At 39.3% G+C, this 21,670-nt stretch overlaps 2 protein-coding genes across 2 annotated transcripts in view; one reads left to right on the forward strand and one right to left on the reverse strand.

The window, feature by feature from the left end:
* Positions 1 to 21,068, reverse strand: part of FAM13B (family with sequence similarity 13 member B) — a 123,178-nt gene extending 102,110 nt beyond the window's left edge. Inside the window, exon 1 of the mRNA XM_036897518.2 lies at positions 20,955 to 21,068. The gene's annotated coding sequence lies outside the window, so the exon portion shown is untranslated. The remainder of the gene's footprint in view (positions 1 to 20,954) is intronic.
* LOC118918549 (R3H domain-containing protein 1-like) lies at positions 5,389 to 8,948 on the forward strand. The gene is given in 4 exon segments (XM_036897502.2): positions 5,389 to 6,193; positions 6,195 to 6,794; positions 6,796 to 7,935; positions 7,937 to 8,948. Coding segments are annotated over 4 exon segments (3,204 nt in total). The 5' UTR covers positions 5,389 to 5,711; the 3' UTR covers positions 8,919 to 8,948.
* Positions 21,069 to 21,670: the final 602 nt, after the last annotated feature.

Consider the following 21,670-nt stretch of genomic DNA (forward strand, 5'->3'; position numbering starts at 1 on the left):
ACAGTTTTTTCACTCTTTTCTCCTATACTGCTTTCAGAGGCCTAAAGAAGTCTCTGGAAATGTTTTGCCACTGTGTCTGGGTTTTTATTGCTCTGAATGAGGCCCCATGCGAAAACCTTTCTTGGCAGAAGTTGCTAAATGTTTATACATTTGTTTTGAGATGAAAATCAATAGCCCTAAACTCTTGGTACTGTTTTTAAGATCTTCTAAACCTTGTGAGTTACAATAAATATGAGGACACCTCCTCCCTAGTTAGAAGCAAATTACACTGCACACTTACAGAATAAGGCATAAGTGTAGATAATGATGGGAAAATATATACAGTTTTGTGTACAGTAAAAACTACTGCACAAGGAGATGAAGTTGTAACTACCCTGTCTCCCACACAGCAGTAAAATGCTATCAAATTCAACCAAACTCAGCTAAATAATTTTCTCTTTCTTGAAGTACTCATCTCTACAGGGAGAAAGAAAGAACTAAAAACCCAACAAAGTTAAAATTTTTTGATAAGCAACTCACCATTGTTGCTGGTTCTTCTGAGGAATGCAGTGGAAATCTCTGCCACTTTCCCCAGGATCATTGTGCCATTTGTGTAAAAATGCATGTTCTTCATAAACAAAAAATATTACTAGCTGCAAAGAGAAGAAACTGTTCCAGAGTGTACAAATCCCACGCCAGCATCCAAAATAATGCCAAATACTGTTCTGATCTTAACAACCCAAAGAAACTTTTGTGCCATTTTTTTACTCAACACATATTTCTTGAGCAGCAGTTATGGACCAGGCACTGTTAGGAGATATAATTATGACCTCTGCCCTGAAAAAGCTTCATCTTACATATCTCAAGAATAGAATATTTTTGGAGTAAAACCAAAGTTAACATAATGTTGTGAAATCAACTGAAATGCTTCTATATTCACTCACAGCCACTGGTGCCATCCAGTTTCAGGAGCTGGAACAATTAACAGTAACTCTCATCTATGCCAAGTCCACATTTTTAGCCTGCTTACTTGGAATTCAATGTTATTCAGACAATAACATAAGCCAAAGAGATCATCCGCTTTAAAACTAAGTTGTTTTGACTTCTTGATTAAATTCCTATAATCAGCTAGATACTTTTTGCACAATCAGAACTTCTATTGTTAAAAAAAACAAAAAGAATAGATATCACATTCTCCTTTTCCCTTTTTCTATATCCATATAAGGGAAAGAAAAATATGCTCAGAGATTCAATGAAGTTATGATCAGAAAACCATGGGCCTCCTGCCCCTTTAGCCAGAAATCCAGGCAGGGTCTTGCCATTCTGTAAGTCCTGACTCTTTACAAGCCCTAAGCTTTTGGCCTTCCTACCATTTTACCAGCGAGGCTCCTTCTAGATTCCTTTCATTAGAACCGCACCTCCTATGGCAAACTGACAGCCCAAATATGTGCAGATCACAATCTAACTACATTCTTATTTTTGACAAACATTTACAACTGACTGCTCTTTTCCACTAAAGACAAGGATATAATGATCTGCAGAAGCATTTAGTGTTTTCCCAATCATCATGCTTATTGGCAGAGAAGCTTTGAAGCATGAAGGCTCACACCCTTATTTTAGGCTTTCATAGTAAGAGAGAAATCAAACTTGGTACACAGGAAAAGTGGTATAGTTGTCATATATGTGTCTTATTGTCCCTATTACAGGATGGCACTCTCTGTATCCTAAATAAGTGTCTTACCAAAAACAAGTACTGTAAAAACACATTGAAAAGACAAGTGGCCCTTTGTTTAACCAAATTTGTAATTTTTTAATAAGGGTTTTCTATTTATTTCTTCGTGTTTTCTTTGTATATATTATTTTCCTCCACCTGGAATACTCTGGTACCTATTACTCACTCATACACTTAAAAATACTTATTATGCACCTAGTATGTGCCAGGTACTGTGCTAAGTGCTAAAGACACAGCAATGAACACATTAGACATAATTTCTGCCTTGTGGTGAACACAGTGTAATTATGCCCATTACACAGCAGACTCACTTATTGCTCAATAAGCCTAAGTTCAGTTTAAGTGTCCTAAGTCTCCCTTTATCTGGGCAGCCTCCATGACCTCATCTGGGTTGAACACAGCATCCCTGCTCTCTGGGCCCCTGTCATCTTGCCCATAAACCACACTGGTGACCTCCCCAAACTAAGATCCTTGAAGGGCTACATCCCCAGTGCGAGAACAAGTAAAAAGTCTTGAGGGAAAGGATAAGGATACCTGACTGTCTCCACCTTACCTGTGGATGGAGTACAAAAATAGAAAACTCTCCTCTGAGAATTCCTAAACAAGTTTATAATCATTCTGTGGAGGGGCCAGGATTTCACACTACCTGTGTCACCCAGAAAATCCTGAACTGAAAACTATAAATTTGATCACTTTCAGACAATCCTTCGGTTAACCAATTTTCCCTTCAACTGTCAAATCTTATATTGAGCTCAGAACCATTCTGGACCTCACCGTATGTACCTCTTCATCTGGCTGTTCATTTGTATTCTTTATAATGTCTTTTCTAATAAACCAGTAACAGTAAAGTGTTTTTCTGGGATCTATGAACCTAAGAAGAGGGTCATGAGAACCCCTGATTTAGTCTGTAGTCGAAGTCAGACAAAAGTGTGGATAACTCAAGGACCCACTACTTGCAGTTGGTATTTGAAGTGGGGGACAGTCTTATGAGCCTGAGCCTTTACCCTGCAGGATCTGCACTAAGTCCAAGAAATTACTGTCAGAATTGAATTAGACTGTAGGACACTTATCTCTAGTTCCTCTCCATTTGCAGGAGGTCAGGGGTGGGGCTAAAACTTCTGATCCTCTAATCATTTAGTCTTTCTGGAACCAACTATCTAGGGGTCCCACCCTAAGTCACCTCATTAGTTATGTCTGCAGAGAATTAAGAGAATTGTTTAGTGTGAAAAACCCACACTTCTGGTGTCAGAAGTGCAGTGAGTAGAGAAAACAGTTTTTCCTTTAGTATGTTTAACATTTTTTAGGGATTATAAAGGGATTATAGGAAATAAAAATAATGAGGTAATAAGACTATCAAAATTGACCAGAGGGAGAATATATTCATAAATGACAGATCCGATAAAGGGTTGACATCCAAAATATATAAAGAGCTCACACACCTCAACACACAAAAAGCAAATAATCCAATTAAAAAATGGGCAGAGGAGCTGAACAGACAGTTCTCCAACGAAGAAATTCAGATGACCAACAGGCACATGAAAAGATGCTCCACATCGCTAGTCATCAGAGAAATGCAAATTAAAACCACAATGAAGTATCACCTCATACCAGTAAGGATCACCACCATCCAAAAGACAAACAACAACAAATGTTGGTGAGGTTGTGGAGAAAGGGGAACCCTCCTACACTGCTGCTGGGAATGTAAATTAGTTCAACCATTCTGGAAAGCAGTATGGAGGTTCCTCAAAAAGCTCAAAGTAGAAATACCATTTGATGCAAGAATTCCACTTCTAGGAATTTACCCTAAGAATGCAGCAGCCCAGTTTGAAAAAGACAGATGCACCCCTATGTTTATCACAGCACTATTTACAATAGCCAAGAAATGGAAGCAACCTAAGTGTCCATCAGTAGAGGAATGGATAAAGAAGATGTGGTACATATACACAATGGAATATTATTCAGCCATAAGAAGAAAACAAATCCTACCATTTGCAACAACATGGATGGAGCTAGAGGGTATTATGCTCAGTGAAATAAGCCAGGCGGAGAAAGACAAGTACCACATGATTTCACTCATATGTGGAGTATAAGAACAGAAAAACTGAAGGAACAAACAGCAGCAGAATCACAGAACCCAAGAATGAACTAACAGTTACCAAAGGGAAAGGGACTGAGGAGGATGGGTGGGAAGGGAGGGATAAGGGGGGGGAAAGAAAGGGGGCCTTACGATTAGCATGTATAATGTAGTGGGGGGGCATGGGGAGGGCTGTGCAACACAGAGAAGACAAGTAGTGATTCTACAGCATCTTACTACGCTGATGGACAGTGACTGTAATGGGGTTTGTGGGGGGGACTTGGTGAAGGGGGGAACCTAGTAAACATAATGTTCTTCATGTAATTGTAGATTAATGATAACAAAATGTTTTTTTTTAATTGACCAGACATATTTGGAAAAGAGCCAAATGAACTTGCAGAAATAAAGATTATAATATTTGAAATTGGAAACCCAAAGGATAGGCTAACCATCAGATGAAGGGAGAATTAGTTAATTGAAAGATCATTTGAAGAACTGTACAATATAATAAGAGAGACAAAGAAATGGAAATATGAAAGAGAAGTTGAGATGCATGCTGGATAGGGTAAGAGGATTCAACAAGTGTCTAATTAGAATTGAAAGAGATTATAGAATGGAGGAAAGTAATATTCAACAAAATAATGGCTGAACATTTCCCAGAATTGAAGATAAATATACTACATTCTGAAATACCAAAAATTGCCATGCTGAAAAAATGAAATCCACACTTAGTCACTTCATAGTGAACATTCAGGACATCAGAGAAAGAGGGAATCCTTCAATTAGGCAGCAAAAGAAGACAATAAACTTAAAAGAAATGACATTCGGCTTACAGCTGACCTTTCTACACCAACAGTGGAAGTCAGAGAACACTGGATGTATCTTCAAAACTTTAGAAAATTGCCATCAACTCCAAATTCTATATCCAGTGAAACTACATTTTAAGGACAAGAGCAAAATAAAAACATTTTCAGATAAACTATATAAGGCTTGAAAAATGAGAAAAAAGTTCAGATTAAAAAAAAAAGAATTTACTACCAATAGATGTTCATCAAAAGAAATGCTGAGGGATGTACATATGGAAAAAGGGTAGTAGCACCATAGGATCCAAAATACAAGAAGTAATGGTGACCAAAGCTAATTGCAAACACACTGTAAATCTAAACTGTCCAAAATTAATAGCAATAATGTCTAAATTCAACTATTATTGAATGATTTTACATATATTGGGATAGTATAAATGAAGTTAAAGTATTATAAAACTGTGTTGTTTAAGAGGATACTAAATATATTGTTTACAGTTTAGTTAAATATTCATGTCAAACTTTCTGGGTAATCACTAAAATAAATAAAAGTTTATTACCAATTTATTACAGGGAATAAAACAAAATGGGAGGAACTTAATTTAAGAAATGTATAAGAGATTTTAAAGGCAGGACAAATAGTAAAAATTAGTAGAAACAAATCCAAGTACATGAGTAATTACAATCAATGTAAGTATATGAATTCTTCAATGAAAAGGCAAAAAAATGTCAAGTCAAATTTTTTGAATGCAGCCAAATGTTGTTTACTGCATACTTAAGAATACGGAAAGGTTACTCTCACTTGCACCCACCCAGCCCCGCCGTCGCCCCACCGCGCCGCGCTCCAGCCACCTCCTCCTCCTCAGTAACACGGGCTGTTGGAAGGTATAATGTAGTTGATCCAATACAGTCCATTTCAGTCCAGGAATCTACAGTGGTGACAAGGACATGCGACTCCTCCTGCCAGATTCCAAATGGTTCAGTACAATTGACATCCTGGCTGACAACTGTGAAAAAGAGCCTTGGATTATTTTATTTTTTGTGTGTGGGACACCACAATCCCAAATCCATAGGACACATTAGGCTTCAAGTTCCCTGTAGAATTCTAAAATAACCTTTGCTAATGAGGATGTCTGATACTGTTACTGTAAAAAATGAAACTGAAACAATGAATGATTTGGACGCAGAAGTGAAAGATACAGCCAAAGTTGAAAATCTTACCAAATCTGAAAACAATGGGAAGATTCTGGCAGAGAAGAATGAACGTTGTATTGACAACAGTATTGATTTTCAGGAGAAAATTCAGATCCAGTTAACACAATCATTTGAAAAAGAGGAGAAGCCCTCAAAAGATGAAGCAGAAAAAGAAAAAGCCAGCGATAAGTTGCCCAGGAAAATGTTATCAAGAGATTCCAGTCAAGAATACACTGATTCAGCTGGCATAGATCTACATGAATTTTTAGTAAATACATTAAAAAACAATCCCAGGGACAGAATGATGCTGTTGAAATTGGAACAAGAAATTTTAGATTTCATTGGTAATAATGAGTCTCCACGTAAAAAATTCCCCCCAATGACATCATACCATAGAATGCTATTACAGAGGAGCTGCTTACTTTGGATTAGACCACAATGTTGATCTGAGTGGCAAGTCTGTCATAGTAAATAAAACTAGCAATACAAGAATACCTGATCAGAAATTTAATGAACATATTAAGGATGAGAAAGGTGAAGATTTTCAGAAACGATATATCCTCAAGAGAGATAACTCTAGCTTTGACAAAGATGATAACCAGATGAGAATACGTTTGAAAGATGACAGAAGAAGCAAATCTATAGAAGAAAGAGAAGAAGAGTACCAGAGAGCTAGAGACCGAATATTTTCCCAAGATTCCCTGTGTTCCCAAGAGAATTATATCATTGACAAAAGAGTTACTAAAGATGCTTCAGGGAGATCAACACATAGCCGTCAAAGCAGCACTGAGAATGAGCTGAAGTACTCTGAGCCACGACCCTGGAGCAGCACAGACTCCGACAGCTCGCTCCGCAACTTCAGGCCTGCCGTCACCAACGCCAGCAGCTTCAGTGGGATTTCAGTCCTGACAAGAGGTGATAGTTCTGGAAGCAGCAAAAGTGTAGGCAGGCTTTCAAAAACAGGTTCTGAGTCTTCTGGTAGTGAAGGTTCATCTGCGGGCTCTCTTTCACATCCAGCAGCCTCTTCCGGGTACAGCTCTCAGCCAGTCTTCTCATGGCGCACCTGTCGTCTATCCAACTGTCAGCACTCACAGTTCTCTTTCCTTTGATGGTGGCCTAAATGGGCAAGTCGCATCTCCTAGCACTAGCTTCTTTTTGCTTCCCTTGGAAGCGGCAGGCATACCGCCTGGCAGTATTCTGATCAACCCACAAACAGGTCAGCCCTTCATAAACCCAGATGGGAGTCCAGTTGTGTATAATCCTCCTATGACTCAACAACCAGTTAGAACCCAAGTGCCTGGACCTCCACAGCCCCCTCTGCCACCCCCAGCACCTCAACAACAAGCAGCTAATCACATTTTCTCACAGCCTGTTCGTCCTCTGCAGTCCTGTTCACAGCCTGTTCAGTACTCCACAGCCCCTTACCCATCCCCGCTCCTGCCAGTCTCACCCACCCAGCAATACTCCGTGGACAACCTTGGGTCTCAGTTTAGCCATATGAGTCTTGCCCGCCAGCCCTCTGCAGATGGTTCTGATGCTCATGCCACTATGTTCCAGTCCACTGTTGTTCTTCAGTCCCCACAGCAGTCGGGTTACATCATGACGACTGCCCCTCCACCACCGCCACCACCACCACCGCCTCCTCCGCCTCCCTTACCCCCAGGGCAGCCCATCCCAACTGCTGGCTATTCTGCCTCTGGTCATCCTGTCAGCCAACCTGTGCTCCAGGAGCAGGGTTATATTCAGCAGCCCTTACCACAAATGCCAGCCTGTTACTGTGCTCCAGGCCACTACCACTCTAATCAGCCTCAGTATCGTCCAGTTCCTTCTGTCCATTACAGTTCACATCTAAACCAACCACTGCCACAGCCTGCACAGCAGACAGGTTATCAAGTTATGCCCAACCAGCAGCAAAACTACCAAGGAATAGTTGGAGTTCAGCAACCCCAGAGTCAGAACCTAGTTGGTGGCCAACCCCACAGCATTGGAAATCAGATTCAAGGAGTGGTCATCCCCTATCCTTCAGTGCCATCATATCAGGTTTCACTGCCTCAAGGTTCTCAAGGAATTGCCCATCAGACTTATCAACAGCCTGTTTTGTTCCCCAATCAGTCTAATCAAGGATCTATGCCCACAACAGGAATGCCAGTTTACTAGTGTCATTCCACCTGGCCAACAAAATAATTTAAGCTCATCATTAGGTTACTTGCAACATCCAGGATCAGAACAAGTACAGTTTCCTCGAACTGCTTCACCATGAAATTCCCAGCAGCGTCAAAGCCACCAGTGTGCAGCCGTGCCACCTGCACCACCGGGTGGAGGAATGGTGGTGATGCAGCTCAGTGTACCAAACAATCCACAGTCTCGTGCCCACTCACCCCCTCAGTGGAAACAAAACAAATACTACTGTGATCACCAGAGAGGACAAAAGTGTGTGGAATTTACCAATGTAGACAATATTGTTCAACACAGCCCTCAACTCAGTAGTCCAATTATTTCACCAGCTCAGTCGCCAACACCAGCTCAGCTGTCCACCCTGAAAACTGTCTGTCCATCTGGACCACCACTTTCCATCATACCCCCGTTTTCTAGCACTTTTGTCCCTGGCCAAGGTGATGCCAGATACCCATTACTTGGCCAGCCACTGCAGTAGAACTCTCCTGCTGTTCTACACGGACACATTCCAGCCCAGCAGGGCCAGTCTGGCAACAGGCATGGAAATAGAGGAAGGAAACAAGCTAAAAAAGCTGCATCCACTGACCTTGGTGCAGGAGAAGCAGTTGTTGGGAAGGTCTTGGAAATTACTGAACTACCAGATGGAATAACTCACATGGAGGCCGAGAAGCTTTTTGGGGAACTCTTTAAAATTGGCACCAAGATCCGGTGGCTCCGGGATCCCCAGCCCCAGCTATGTCGTCACCCTCTCTGCTGTGGCAGTGGGGACAATACTGTCAACCCTGAATGCTCTAAACCCAGTGACTTGGCCTCCACATACACTGTCCTAGCCACATTCCCCTCCATTTCGGCTGCGTAGAATGCATTGAAGAAACAAATTAACTCAATTAACAAGTTTAAGCTGAGAACAAGCAAGAAGCACTATGACTTTCACATTTTGGAAAGGGCAAGTTCTCAGTAACAGCCACCTTGGACCCTTGGCCTTTACGATTCCCCTTGTTAGGGTCCAGGACTCCGGGGCTTCTCCAGAGAACAAACCACACAGGCACGGAGATGCAAATCCAAGCAAAGTCTTTATTCAGCCAGCTAACTGGGGCCGACAGCACCTCCCCTGACACGCAGGTCGAGTCTGAGCTGTCGACCCCTAGGCAACTTTAGGTATGGATTATATAGGGTTTTCACAGCCGTTGCACCGAAGCCCGCGCATTTCTACAACCAATAATTTTAAAACACATTCTATATATTCTATATTTTAACCAATGGAGTTGAAACGAGAACGCCCTGGTTACCTAACCGCTCCCCGTAATCTCTAGCTCACACCAGCGTGTCCACGTGACTTATCACGGGTTATGTCCCGAGGCCACTGCCCACCTCTGGTTATCTAACTTAGGGCAGGCGTGTTAGCTTCGGGCAGTTTCTACGAAAACTGGGTGGCTCTTGCTCTAGGGTTTAGCTAGGTTTTATTAGTTCTTTTTCCTGACTTTTGCTGCTCTTTGCAGTCCTTTACACCCTGTCCTCTCCCATCTTTAATTGGGTTGGTATTTGGAGCTTCTCTTAACATGATAGAGACTCCTAGGATGTGTGGTTATCGTGTTACAGCTTTTGAAGACAGGCCAGTGATCCAGCAAGAGGGTGGAAATACACATTTCACCCCGAATAACTGGGAATCCACATTGGAATGATACAGAGTTAGCAGCTTTTTCTGGGGAAATGCTGTTCAAATGCCTCCTAACTTTTATAGTTATTTTGTTTTATATTTCTGAATTCTTGTATCAGATCCAAAGCTCTATTGTACAGCAAATTATTCTTCAAAATGATTACAACCAGTTGCAGCCTGTATTTCTTTTTTGCAGCCAGCACATGCGACCCAACATAGAATTTGGGGGAAAGGAATGGAGGAGTACTGTGACCAGGTTGAGACCATGTGCTCTTTTTGGGAGGACTTGAGGGTGACTAAGGGAGCCCACAAATAGAAATTACTCTCCCTCTGTATCTCTAAACACAGTAACAATTCCCAGAAAATACACAACTCCCTCATAGGGTCCTTCCATTACTCATTTAGGTAGTATGAACATTAAGTATAAAGTAAATTATGTTCTTAATGCTTCTTAGTCAAACCACTTAAGATTCAAAGGGGACTAGGAATCATTCTAGGCAGGAAAATACTTCCACTTTTTTTTTTAAGTGTCCCTCCAATAACTGAGTGCCACTTATTTGCATTCCCATTCTTGTGGATTTTTTGTCCCCTAAGGAAATGCATCTGATGAGTGCTGGGAATTTCCTAAGTGGTTTAAAATGTGTTTTCATTGTTTGCAGCAGATCACTGGACATCAAAGATTCATTGCACTTATGAACAAGGAACTTTTTTCAATTTCTGTGTAATTTGCAAAGCTGTACAATGTGTGCTGATGCAAACCTTTTTCAGTTCAAAAGAATAAATGTTTACAAATACAAAAAAAAAGAATACAGAAAGGTTAAAAATTTTTTTAAAAGATTGAAAGTATACATACTTTTGACATACATATTAAAAATTAGGACACTTACATAATTTCTTGGAACATAAATGCTCAATAAATAGGACTTTTTATTATATAGAATTCAAAACATATAGAAAATGTGATTTTGCTGTGGTCAAAGGTACAGCAAAACACATGAGCAAAGAAGCAAAAAGGAACATTTTTAATTGTCCAGTAATTGTATAGTGAATGTTTATATTCTGTTTTTTATATTTGCAGTGACATTTATAAATTTTTAAATTTAAAAATTCTCCTCTTAAAAAGAAAATATCTGGGGAAGAGTACTGTCCAAAAGAGAAAAATTGAAAAATCATTAATTTTTTTCAACACACTGTATTTGATAAGAGCATGAAAATTCCTTAGTGGAAAAACAAAATAAAACATAAATCTTCCTTTGCATTAATGGTATGCTCAGCACAGAGCTCCATGTGTCAGATGTTCAGTTCTGTCTTCAAAACAAAATCCAACTATAGATACCAACTACCTTACATCATGATTTTTTAAATCAAGAAAACCAACTTTATCTCACAAAAATATATTAAAAGGTATCTGGGGTATTATGTGAGTATTTATGTGATAGGCACTTATTCTGTCAATGAATTGGAAATTACACATACTGCTAGAGATTTGGGAATTGGCAATAAATATTTCAACTGTAAATCCACCTTAACCACCAACACAGAAAAATGACAGGCACATTTTTTAATGTCAGCGTTCATTAAGACCTCTAAATAATTTCTCTGAATCGAGGGACATGAAATTTTCATGACTCCAGGGTTTCAACACATCAGAATCATGTAGGATTATTAGTTACAAATAGAGACTCCTTAGTTGCTTTTGTATCAGCCAGAGAATGGATTCCAGAATTGTGTATTTCTAGCAGACATTCAAGGTTATTGTGATTGTGTGGGGCATGCACTGATCAGATCAAGCTTCTGACTTTCTAAGGTTATTTCTGTGTTTCCACTGGGGCTCTGATGCAGAAAACAGAGTCCGTTCTATCTAGTTTGAACAGGAAGAGATGTCTTACAGATGTTGAATGACTTTCAGAATTCCTGGGAAGCAGGATAAACAGATAAGAGGAACAACTCTTCAAGTGAACAAATCTAGAACAACGTGGGAATTTCCACCTTTCCTAACGTCAGGGGCTGCAAGAGAAGGAAGCTGTTAAATCAGGACACTGAGTGACAGCTTCCAGCTCCAGAACAGTGCCACGTCCACCACGCGCAAGATGCATTCCCCACGAACCCACTTCTCACTCCACTTCACTTCGGTTCTTTGTTCAAATCTTGCACGACTGCCTTGGATTAGTGGATATACAGAAACTTGGTGACAATGAGTTTAAAGAAATTTAGCTTATTCAGTCCCAAGAAGAAATACTACAGGGATGTTGGGAAAAATAATGAAGTGGTCATTATTGTAACTGGTACAATCTCCAGGTTCTCTAGTCAAATCCAAGTTTAATTGGTTTGAAACAAGATTTTTCAGAAAATGATTACATTTTATATCATGAAGCTGTAGCAAATCTCATTTTACACATTTTATCATTTTCTCTTTTTTTTTTCCTTCTGATTGATAACACCTTCCCCACTGAAGTAGTTTCCCATTCCTCTGAGTCATCAGATAATTTCATCTGGACCTCCTCATCAATACATGCCACTTTCTACCATATCTATGGATATCGATTATTTTCCTTATCATTCCAGAAAATAAATCCATAAAATCCTTTCAGTCCTAATTTACTATATATTCCTCAAATTTAGTGTGGTTCTTTGCAAGCAAAGGTTCTGGTTCTCAAAAATCAGTTTCTCACAGTGTTAAAAATGCACACAATTTTAACATTCTTGTTATTTATATGGCTACACCTTTGAATAAATTAATGAATTAACAAATTTAAAAAAAAAGATTGAAAGTATATATTCAGACTAGTTTAATATACACATACCCTAAGCTTTATCAGTGTTACTCATACCCAGTAAAATGTGTGCACAGATGCATTAAAGACCTGTACAAAATGTGCTTATCTGCGTTTTTCATAATGGCAAAAAAATGGAGACTCAAATAGCTATCAATAATAGAATAAGGATTGGTAAATTCTAGTATACTTATATACAACAATGAAAATGAACAAACCATAGCTATAAGCATCAATGTGATGAATCACACAAAAATAATATAAATGGAAGAAGCCAGGTACAAACACATACTTTCTGATTTCATTTAAATAATTTTCAAAATCAGGGAAAACTGAACTATGGCTTTAGACATCAGGATTGTAGTTAAGGAGGGAAGCCTTTTTTGAGAAGGAAGGAGTCAGCGATTGGGAAAGGGGTCATGAGGGGATATTCTTTGTCTTCACCTGGGAGGTGGTTGCATGGGTATATTCACTTAGGGATGATTATCCAGCTATCTTCTTATGATTTATATACTTCTCCATATGTACTTTATAATCCAAAAAATTTTTAAGTAAAACTAACTTCCTACATTAAAAAAAGTTTTTAACTAAATATAACAATGTTTTTCAAAAAAAACAGCAAAACTAAACCATCATGTTTTAGGGATACATATTTAGGTGGAAAACTTTTTTCTTTAAAAAGGCCAAGAGTGATTAACATAGGTCATGGTACTGATTCCTTTGGGGAGGAGGGGCAAGACTGGGTTGTGTGACCACTAAACAATGTTCCATTTCTTGACTTGAGTGGTAGTCACATAAGTGTTTGTATTAAATTATTATTGAGCTGTGTATTTCTCTGGGGCATTTTTCTATATGAATATTTCACAAAAATACTTTAAAACATGCTTTTAAAAAGATTATGTACAAGAATGCCTTCATTATTCTTAAAACACACTCTAACCCTAGGGAAATGATTGATAAATTCAGCTAAATTATATTTGACACCATAAAAAGAGTGAAAACTCAAGCCAAAGAACTGTAGAAGTTAGCTACAAATCATTCAACTCCCCAATAAACTACAGAACTCCTAGAAATCAATAAAATTTTTTAAAACACAATCCAACGTGAAATTACACCCAAAAAAAAACTTTATAGGGTCTGCACATAGGAGGAAATCCAGATGGCCAATAAATGTATGAATAATACTCAACTATATTAGCAACCAGAGAAAAGCAAACTAAAATGAAATACAACTGTACATCACCACAATATGCCCACCAGAATGGCTGAAATTAATGCCTGACAATACCAAGAGTTAGCAAGGATGTGGAAAACAAATCTAATTCACTGCTACTGGTGAATAAGAAATAGCATTACCCACTAAAATTGAAGGCAAAAATTCTAAATAATTCCCCTCCAGAGTATAACCCTGGATAACTGTGTACTTAGGTACCAGAATACATGACAGAAAAGTTAGCTGCATTGATTTAATAATAGCCCCAAAATGGAAACAACACAAAATTCCATCCACAGAAGAATGGCCCATGCAATGAAATACGTACAGCAATGAATAATAAGTAAACTAAAGCTAAACCTACAGGTAACAACATGGTTGAATTTTATAATATAGAAGGTAAATAAAATACAAAAGAAACATACAGTGTGGCTCTTTTATGTAATTCAAAATCAGAAACTCAACTATATTGTTTGGAAATACATGCATTGCAGGTAAAACTACAGAGACAAGGCAGGAACTGATTACCACAAAAGTTAGGGTAGTGACTTATTTCTAAGAGGAGAGAGGAGGTAAGTGATGACAAGGTCCATAAGGGACACTCTGGGGAAGGGGTGTGATCAATGCACTATTTCTTGAATTGGGTGATGGCTACACAGACATTTGCTTTAGAATTCCTTTTTGTACCATGCATTTATGGTTTCTGTCCTTTTTTTACAAGTCTTCATTTTGCAATTTAAAAGGCTGGAAACAATGGGAAGCTTAAGTGGTAGTATCTGAATCACCTTATTTTCTCCTGAAGCTGAACTTGAAGCTATTGATAAATACCCAGAGTTTGACATCCAGAGAATACATTTAATAGTCACTTGGTGTCCAAACACTGTCACTATATCCAAATAAGGATATATTGCTCAGAGAACAACTCAGACTTGATAAATGGAGTGAGCTATTTGTAACAAGTAAATAATAGTTATTTAGATGGTAAGTAGAGCAATCGTGTGATAAAGGGATACGCAAAGATGGCTGTGGTAGGCAGAGTGGTGATGTCACAGGGATGTCCACATTCTACTGCCTGGAACTTGTGAATGTATTGGGTTTCATGACAAAGGGGAATTGAGGTTGCTAATCAATTGACACAGAGATGGAGAGATTACTCTGGACAATATGGATGGGCCTGGTATAACCACAGAGTCTTTATAAATGGAAGAGGAGGCAGGAAATGTTGGAGTGATTAGTTGTGAGACTGAGCCCACCATTGCTGGCTTTGAAGAGGGATGGTGGCCAGGAGCCAAGGAGTGTGGACAACTTGTAGAAGCTAAGGAAAGCAAGGAAATGGATTCTTCCCTAGAAGCCCCTAGATTTTCCCCAGGAGCCCTAATTTTGGCCCAGTGACACCCAAGTCAGACTTCCAACCTACAGAACTATAAGATAATTTGTGTTATTTCAAACAACTTTTTATTTTGTAATAATTTTAGATTTATAGAAAAGTAAAGATCAGTGTTCTCAGCTTCCCTTAATGCTAGTACCTAATGCCTTTTTAAAAAAAAATAGACATGAGAGCAGTTTTAGGTTCACAGCAAAATTGAGCAGAATGTACAGAGACTTCCCATATCCTCCTTTTCCCGACATGAATTTGTATTGTTTTAAGCCATTAAGTTTGTGGTAATTTTGTAGAGCAATACTAAAAAAATTAATGCAATGGCAAATGACATTTTTAGGAGAAAAAAGAGAGGTAGATGATCTAAGAGGATACGTACATATATATGGTAAAATGTTAAAGGAATTCAGCTGAGTGAATGTGAAGATCCGATTGGCTTTATTCAACAATTTATGGCAGCATCCCATCTAACAAGTAGAAAGGAGCTCCAAGGAGTTGTACAAAATGGAAAGTTTTTATAGGCAGAAGATGGGTGAGACAAAGTGAAAAAAGTGGATTATTTCAGGCAAAATTACCTTCCTTTAGCGGAAGGCAAGAGGTTTCATTAGTCAAATACCTCACTAGTGCAGCAGACTGATTGGTTTAAAATTTCACTCCTGGAAGAGGCTGAAACTGCAGTTAGATATTAAGTCTTGGTGGGGATTAGCACAGGTGACTCCATTTGGGGCTTGCTTTTTCTTTTTAGCAATGCTAAAATAAGAGAATAACTCGAAATTCAGTATACTTGTTACTTCTAATGGAGGGTATGGAGCATATAGGTGGGAAACTCCCACCACCACAACCTCCCCAGGAACAGGGCTGTGTGAGCCTACAAGTGGCCTCTATGGAAATGAAAACGGATCATTCTCTGGGCAGATGAATTAAAAAACAGCAGCCCAGTGGGTCCACTGCCTAGCAGCAGGTTGTGACTTTGTGCCCAAGGAAAACCCCGTCCTCCAGAGGGAACTCTCCCTCCCCTCGGTGAGGGTCTCCACACAGTGCCCAGTTTGCTCCATAGTGATGGCAGCTCCACCAAGGACCTTCAGAGGTTGTATAATATTCTACTTCTCAAGCTGGGTGGAAGGTATGTGGGGTTTTTCATAATTATTTTTAAACTATATATATACATTATATACTCACATATTCACAACTTTAAATTTTTTTTTAAGTTTAGCAATGTATTATGATAAAGAAGCCTTGCATATACAATGGGGAAATGACAGCCTCTTCAACAGCTGGTGTTGGCAAAACTGGACAGCTACATGTAAGAGAATAAAACTGGATCATTGTCTAACCCCGTACACAAAAGCAAACTTGAAATGGATCAAAGACCTGAATGTAAGGTCATGAAACCATAAAACTCTTAGAAGAAAACATAGGCAAAAATCTCTTGAATATAAACATGGGCAACTTTCTCCTGAACATCTCTTTGGGCAAGGGAAACAAAAGCAAAAATGAACAAATGGGACTATATCAAACTAAAAACCTTCTCTACAGCAAAGGACACCAGTAGAACAAAAAGGCATCCTAGAATATGGGAGACTACATTCATAAACAACATATCCAATAAGGGGTTAACATCCAAAATACATAAAGAACTCACATGCCTCAACACCCAAAAAGCAAATAACCCTATTAAAAAATGGGTGGGGGATATGAACAGACACTTCTCCAAAGAAGAAATTCAGATGGTCAACAGGCACATGAAAAGATGCTCCACATCACTAATTATGAGGGAAATGCAAATTAAAACCACAATGAGAAGTCACCTCACACCAGTTAGGATGGCCACCATCCAAAAGACAAGGAACAACAAATGCTGGCAAGGATGCATAGAAAAGGGAACCCTCCTACACTGTTGGTGGGAATGTAAATTAGTTCAACCATGTGGAAAGCAATACGGAGGCTCCTCAAAAAGCTAACAATAGAAATACCACTTGATCCAGGAATTCCTCTCCTAGGAATTTACCCGAAGAAAACAAGATCCCTGATGCAAAAAGACATATGCATCCCTATGTTTATCGCAGCACTATTTACAATAGCCAAGATATGGAAGCAATCTAAGTGTCCATCAGTAGAGGAATGGATAAAGAAGATGTGGTACATATACACAATGGAATATTATTCAGCCATAAGAGGAAAACAAATCCTACCATTTGCAGCAACGTGAATGGAGCTAGAGGGTGTTATGCTCAGTGAAATAAGCCAGGCAGAGAAAGACAAGTACCAAATGATTTCATACATTTCTGTAGTATAACAACAAAACTGAAAGAACATAACAGCAGCAGACTCACAGACTCCAAGAAGGGACTAGCAGTTACCAAAGGGAAGCGGGTGAGGAGGGTAGGTGAAGGGGATTAAAGGGCATTATGATTAACACACATAATGTAGGGGGGTCATGGGGAAGGCAGTATAGCACAGAGAAGACTAGTGACTCTATAGCATCTTCCTATGCTGATGGACAGTAACTGCAATGGGGTTGGGGGGGGGTTTGATCATATGGGTGAATATAGTAACCACAATGTTCCTCATGTGAAACCTTTATAAGATTGTATATCACTGATACCTTAATAAAAAAGTAATCAAATAAATAAAAAGCAGAGCAATGTGATAAAATCTAATACCATCGCACCCCGTGCAGACCTATTCCAGTACTTCACCATTCCCCCTCTGTTTATAATCTAAGCAGCAGGGAATTCTGAAGGTTATTATGGTGATGCTTTTCTTAATGCCATATAAACTCTTTTAGAGTTGGTGCAAGTTATCCATAAGCAGGAGAACAGGATTCCCCTTCTTTCAGCCCCTGTCCCTATTTTTTTTTCCCTGTCCCTATCTTAAATAACAGGTTTCTTCTTTGTCTTTTTTCACCCAAATAGTATATACACAGTGGCAGGAGCTAAATGTGCAAACTGCAGAGAAGGTGGTGGGCACCTGGAAACCAAGAAAGTTCTCCAGAGACTGAAAGAGAATTATCATTACCAGGAATCTGGTATGTCTAATAAAAACCTCCAACATGCTGACCTGGGAGAGAGCAGAAACACACAGATGAACTCCAAGGTTCTGTGACAGCGCAGGAGTCTTGGATTCTGAGATAATGCAAGTCTAAGACTGCCTTGATTCTTCCAAAGAAGCCCAAGACCTACCTTCCTACTTTCCTATCTTCCTGTATCCTTATCTCCCTTCTTCCCTCCCTTCTTCCCTCCCTCCCTCCCTTCTTCCCTTCCTCCCTTCCTTCCTTCCCCCACCCCCTTCTTTTTTTAACAGAAGGGTTAGGACAGAAGGCTACTGAAACCCCTCTCCCTTGCTTCCATGCAATCCTGCTATCTTCAGAAGTGTTCATCAGGTTCACTGGTCTGACAATCCAAGCCCCAAACCATGAAGAGGAAGTTTTGCTTCTTAAATACAAGCTCTTCCCACACTTCCAGACCTAAGAAGTGTTTGGTTCTACTCAACCATGATTTTGGGTCTAGACAAGTACTCACAGAAGGGCTGAGAGATGGTCTAATTCACACAGCCCCCTTTAAAAAATGTTTTTTCAAATGCAAAAATAATATATAGTCATTGGGAAATTCAAAAAATTTAGAATAAAGAATAAAAAGCAAAATTTTCTATGAAAGTAAACCTTATGAAATATATCCTCCTAGACCTCTTTTCATACATTTATTTATGTCATACATTTGTAATGCACACACACAATTATCTTCCTTAACATAAAGTGGAATCATACTATAATGTTCCATAATATGCTTTTTATGCCTAATATTTACACATAATATCCCATGGAAATTTGTCTTTTTAGCAAATTCAGATTGTTTCCACTTTTATCTATTAAAAACAGTAGGGAGATAAATGTTTAAATACTCACATGTATATTTGTGTATAACAGATTCCTAGGGACAAAATTGCTGAGTTAAGGAGTAACACTTTTAAAATTTGATAGACACTACCAAGCCTACCTTAGAAGAGGCTTTGTGAACAGTCTGGGAAAATGCCTATTTGCTTAAACTTCCACCAACAATGATATTTTTTTTGTATCATTAATGCACACATGAGGAACATTGTGGTTACTAGAATCCCCCCATTATCAAGTCCCCACCACATACCCCATTACAGTCACTGTCCATCAGTGTAGTAAGATGCTATAGATTCACTACTTGTCTTCTCTGTGCTATACTGCCTTCCCGTGTCCCCCCCACCTACATTGTGTGCTAACCCTAATGTCCCTTTTTCCCCCTTATCCCTCCCTTCCCACCCACCCTCCCCAGTCCCTTTCCCTTTGGTAACTGTTAGTCCATTCTTGGGTTCTGTGAGTCTGCTGCTGTTTTGTTCCTTCAGGTTTTTTCTTTGTTCTTATACTCCACAGATGAGTAAAATCATTTGGTATTTGTCTTTCTCAGCCTGGCTTATTTCACTGAGCATAATACCCTCTAGCTCCATCCATGTTGTTGCAAATCCACCAACAATGATATTATGTATATATTTTTTTTTGCCAATTTGATGAGCAGAAACAATGGTACAACACTGTTAACTTGCGTTTCCCTAATTACAAATGAGGCTGAGTCTAGGCTCCCTGACCAGCTGTATTTCGTGTTCAGTGAATTGCCTACCCATCTCCATTGCCTCTTTTTCTGCTTGCACCTTCCTTGATCACTTGACCATGTGCCAGCCACTGCTCTAGATGCTTTAAAATTATGTTTTTCTTAAAAAACAACCAATTTCTACAGTATGGGAGAATATATTCATAAATGATAGATCCGATAAAGGGCTGATATCCAAAATATATAAAGAGCTCACACACCTCAACAAACAAAAAGCAAAAAATCCAATTAAAAAATGGGCAGAGGAGCTGAATAGACAGTTCTCCAACGAAGAAATTCAGATGGCCAACAGACACATGAAAAGATGATCCACACCGCTAATTATCAGGGAAATGCAAATTAAAACCACAATGAGATATTACCTCACACCAGTAAGGATCACCACCATCCAAAAGACAAACAACAACAAATATTGGCGAGGTTGTGGAGAAAGGGGAACCCTCCTACACTGCTGGTGGGAGTGTAAATTAGTTCAACCATTGTGGAAAGCAGTATGGAGGTTCATCAAAAAGCTCAAAATAAAAATACCATTTGACCCAGGAATTCCACTTCTAGGAATTTACCCTAAGAATGCAGCAGCCCAGTTTGAAAAAGACAGATGCACCCCTATGTTTATCACAGCACTATTTACAATAGCCAAGATACGGAAGCAACCTAAGTGTCCATCAGTAGAGGAATGGATAAAGAAGATGTGGTACATATACACAATGGAATACTATTCAGCCACAAGAAGAAAACAAATCCTACCATTTGCAACAACATGGGTGGAGCTAGAGGGTATTATGCTCAGTGAAATAAGCCAGGCGGAGAAATACAAGCACCAAATGATTTCACTCATATGTGGAGTATAAGAACAAAGAAAAACTGAAGGAACAAAACAGCAGCAAAATCACAGAACCCAAGAATGGACTAATAGTTACCAAAGGGAAAGGGACTGGACAGGAGGGGTGGGAAGGGAGAGATAAGGGCAGGGAAAAAGAAAGGGGGCATTACGATTAGCATGTATAGTGTTGTGGGGGGTACAGGGAGGGCTGTGCAACACAGAGAAGACAGGTGGTGATTATACAGCATCTTGCTACACTGATGGACAGTGACTGTAGTGGGGGGTGTGGGGAGGACTTGGTGAGGGGGGGAGCCTGGTAAACATAGTGTTCTTCATGTAATTGCAGATTAATGATAGCAAGAAAAAAACCCATTTGAAGATGAGAAATAAGGGAAACATGTAGAGATGGAATTCAAGCCCTGGTCTCTTTTACTGTAAAGGCTGCACTTTCTCCACTATGTCACTACACCAAAAATGTAACCCAAATGTAGAAACCTGAAAGGGAAGTGACTCACCCAGACACTCACAGCTTCATGGCTAGATGTCCATCACGATCCAGACCACCGGAGGGCTTTTCAACACCCTGGTCTTCCCAGAAAAACAAGGTTGGAAATTGCCAAAGGCTGTTGAGGCAAATATATCATACTTGCCTGCCTGATATCTGTGTCCCTAGAGATAGAGAACCTACCTGCAGGACAAGGGTCAAAGATAAACTAGAAATACCAAGAAACATGGAAACTTTGGCCCCATTCCATCCATATCACAGTCAAAGCGAAGGGCCGATGGCCCTACAAGTCAGCCCTAGGGACTAGTATGGTTTTAAGTTGCCTACCAGCACTCACCTGTCATGCTAAAATTTTTTGACTCTGAGGTTGGACAATCACAGACATGAATAGCAAATAGTTTGAGGTCCTGCTCTTTACTGGGGTTCATTATATGGTTCTTTTATTAAATAACCCAGAATAGAAAGTGTCCCTAAGAATTTCACCTGTTTTTCTCATATGGGATTAAATGAGAAGTATAGGAAATGTGTTTTCTGATGTTATTGTTCATATTGATCATTATCTTCTAAAGAAAAGAAGGATGGGGTAAATTATATCCAAGAAACTGCCAAACTCCCTCCTTGAAAAGCATTAATGAAATGCCTATGTGATGAGTTGCTAACAGTTTGAAGCTGGATACATGGAGGTGCAGTAAGCTATTCGTCCTACCTTTATATAATGAAAATTTC

The sequence above is a fragment of the Manis pentadactyla genome, chromosome 13, assembly GCF_030020395.1.
Source record: "Manis pentadactyla isolate mManPen7 chromosome 13, mManPen7.hap1, whole genome shotgun sequence".
Classification (NCBI taxonomy): domain Eukaryota; kingdom Metazoa; phylum Chordata; class Mammalia; order Pholidota; family Manidae; genus Manis; species Manis pentadactyla.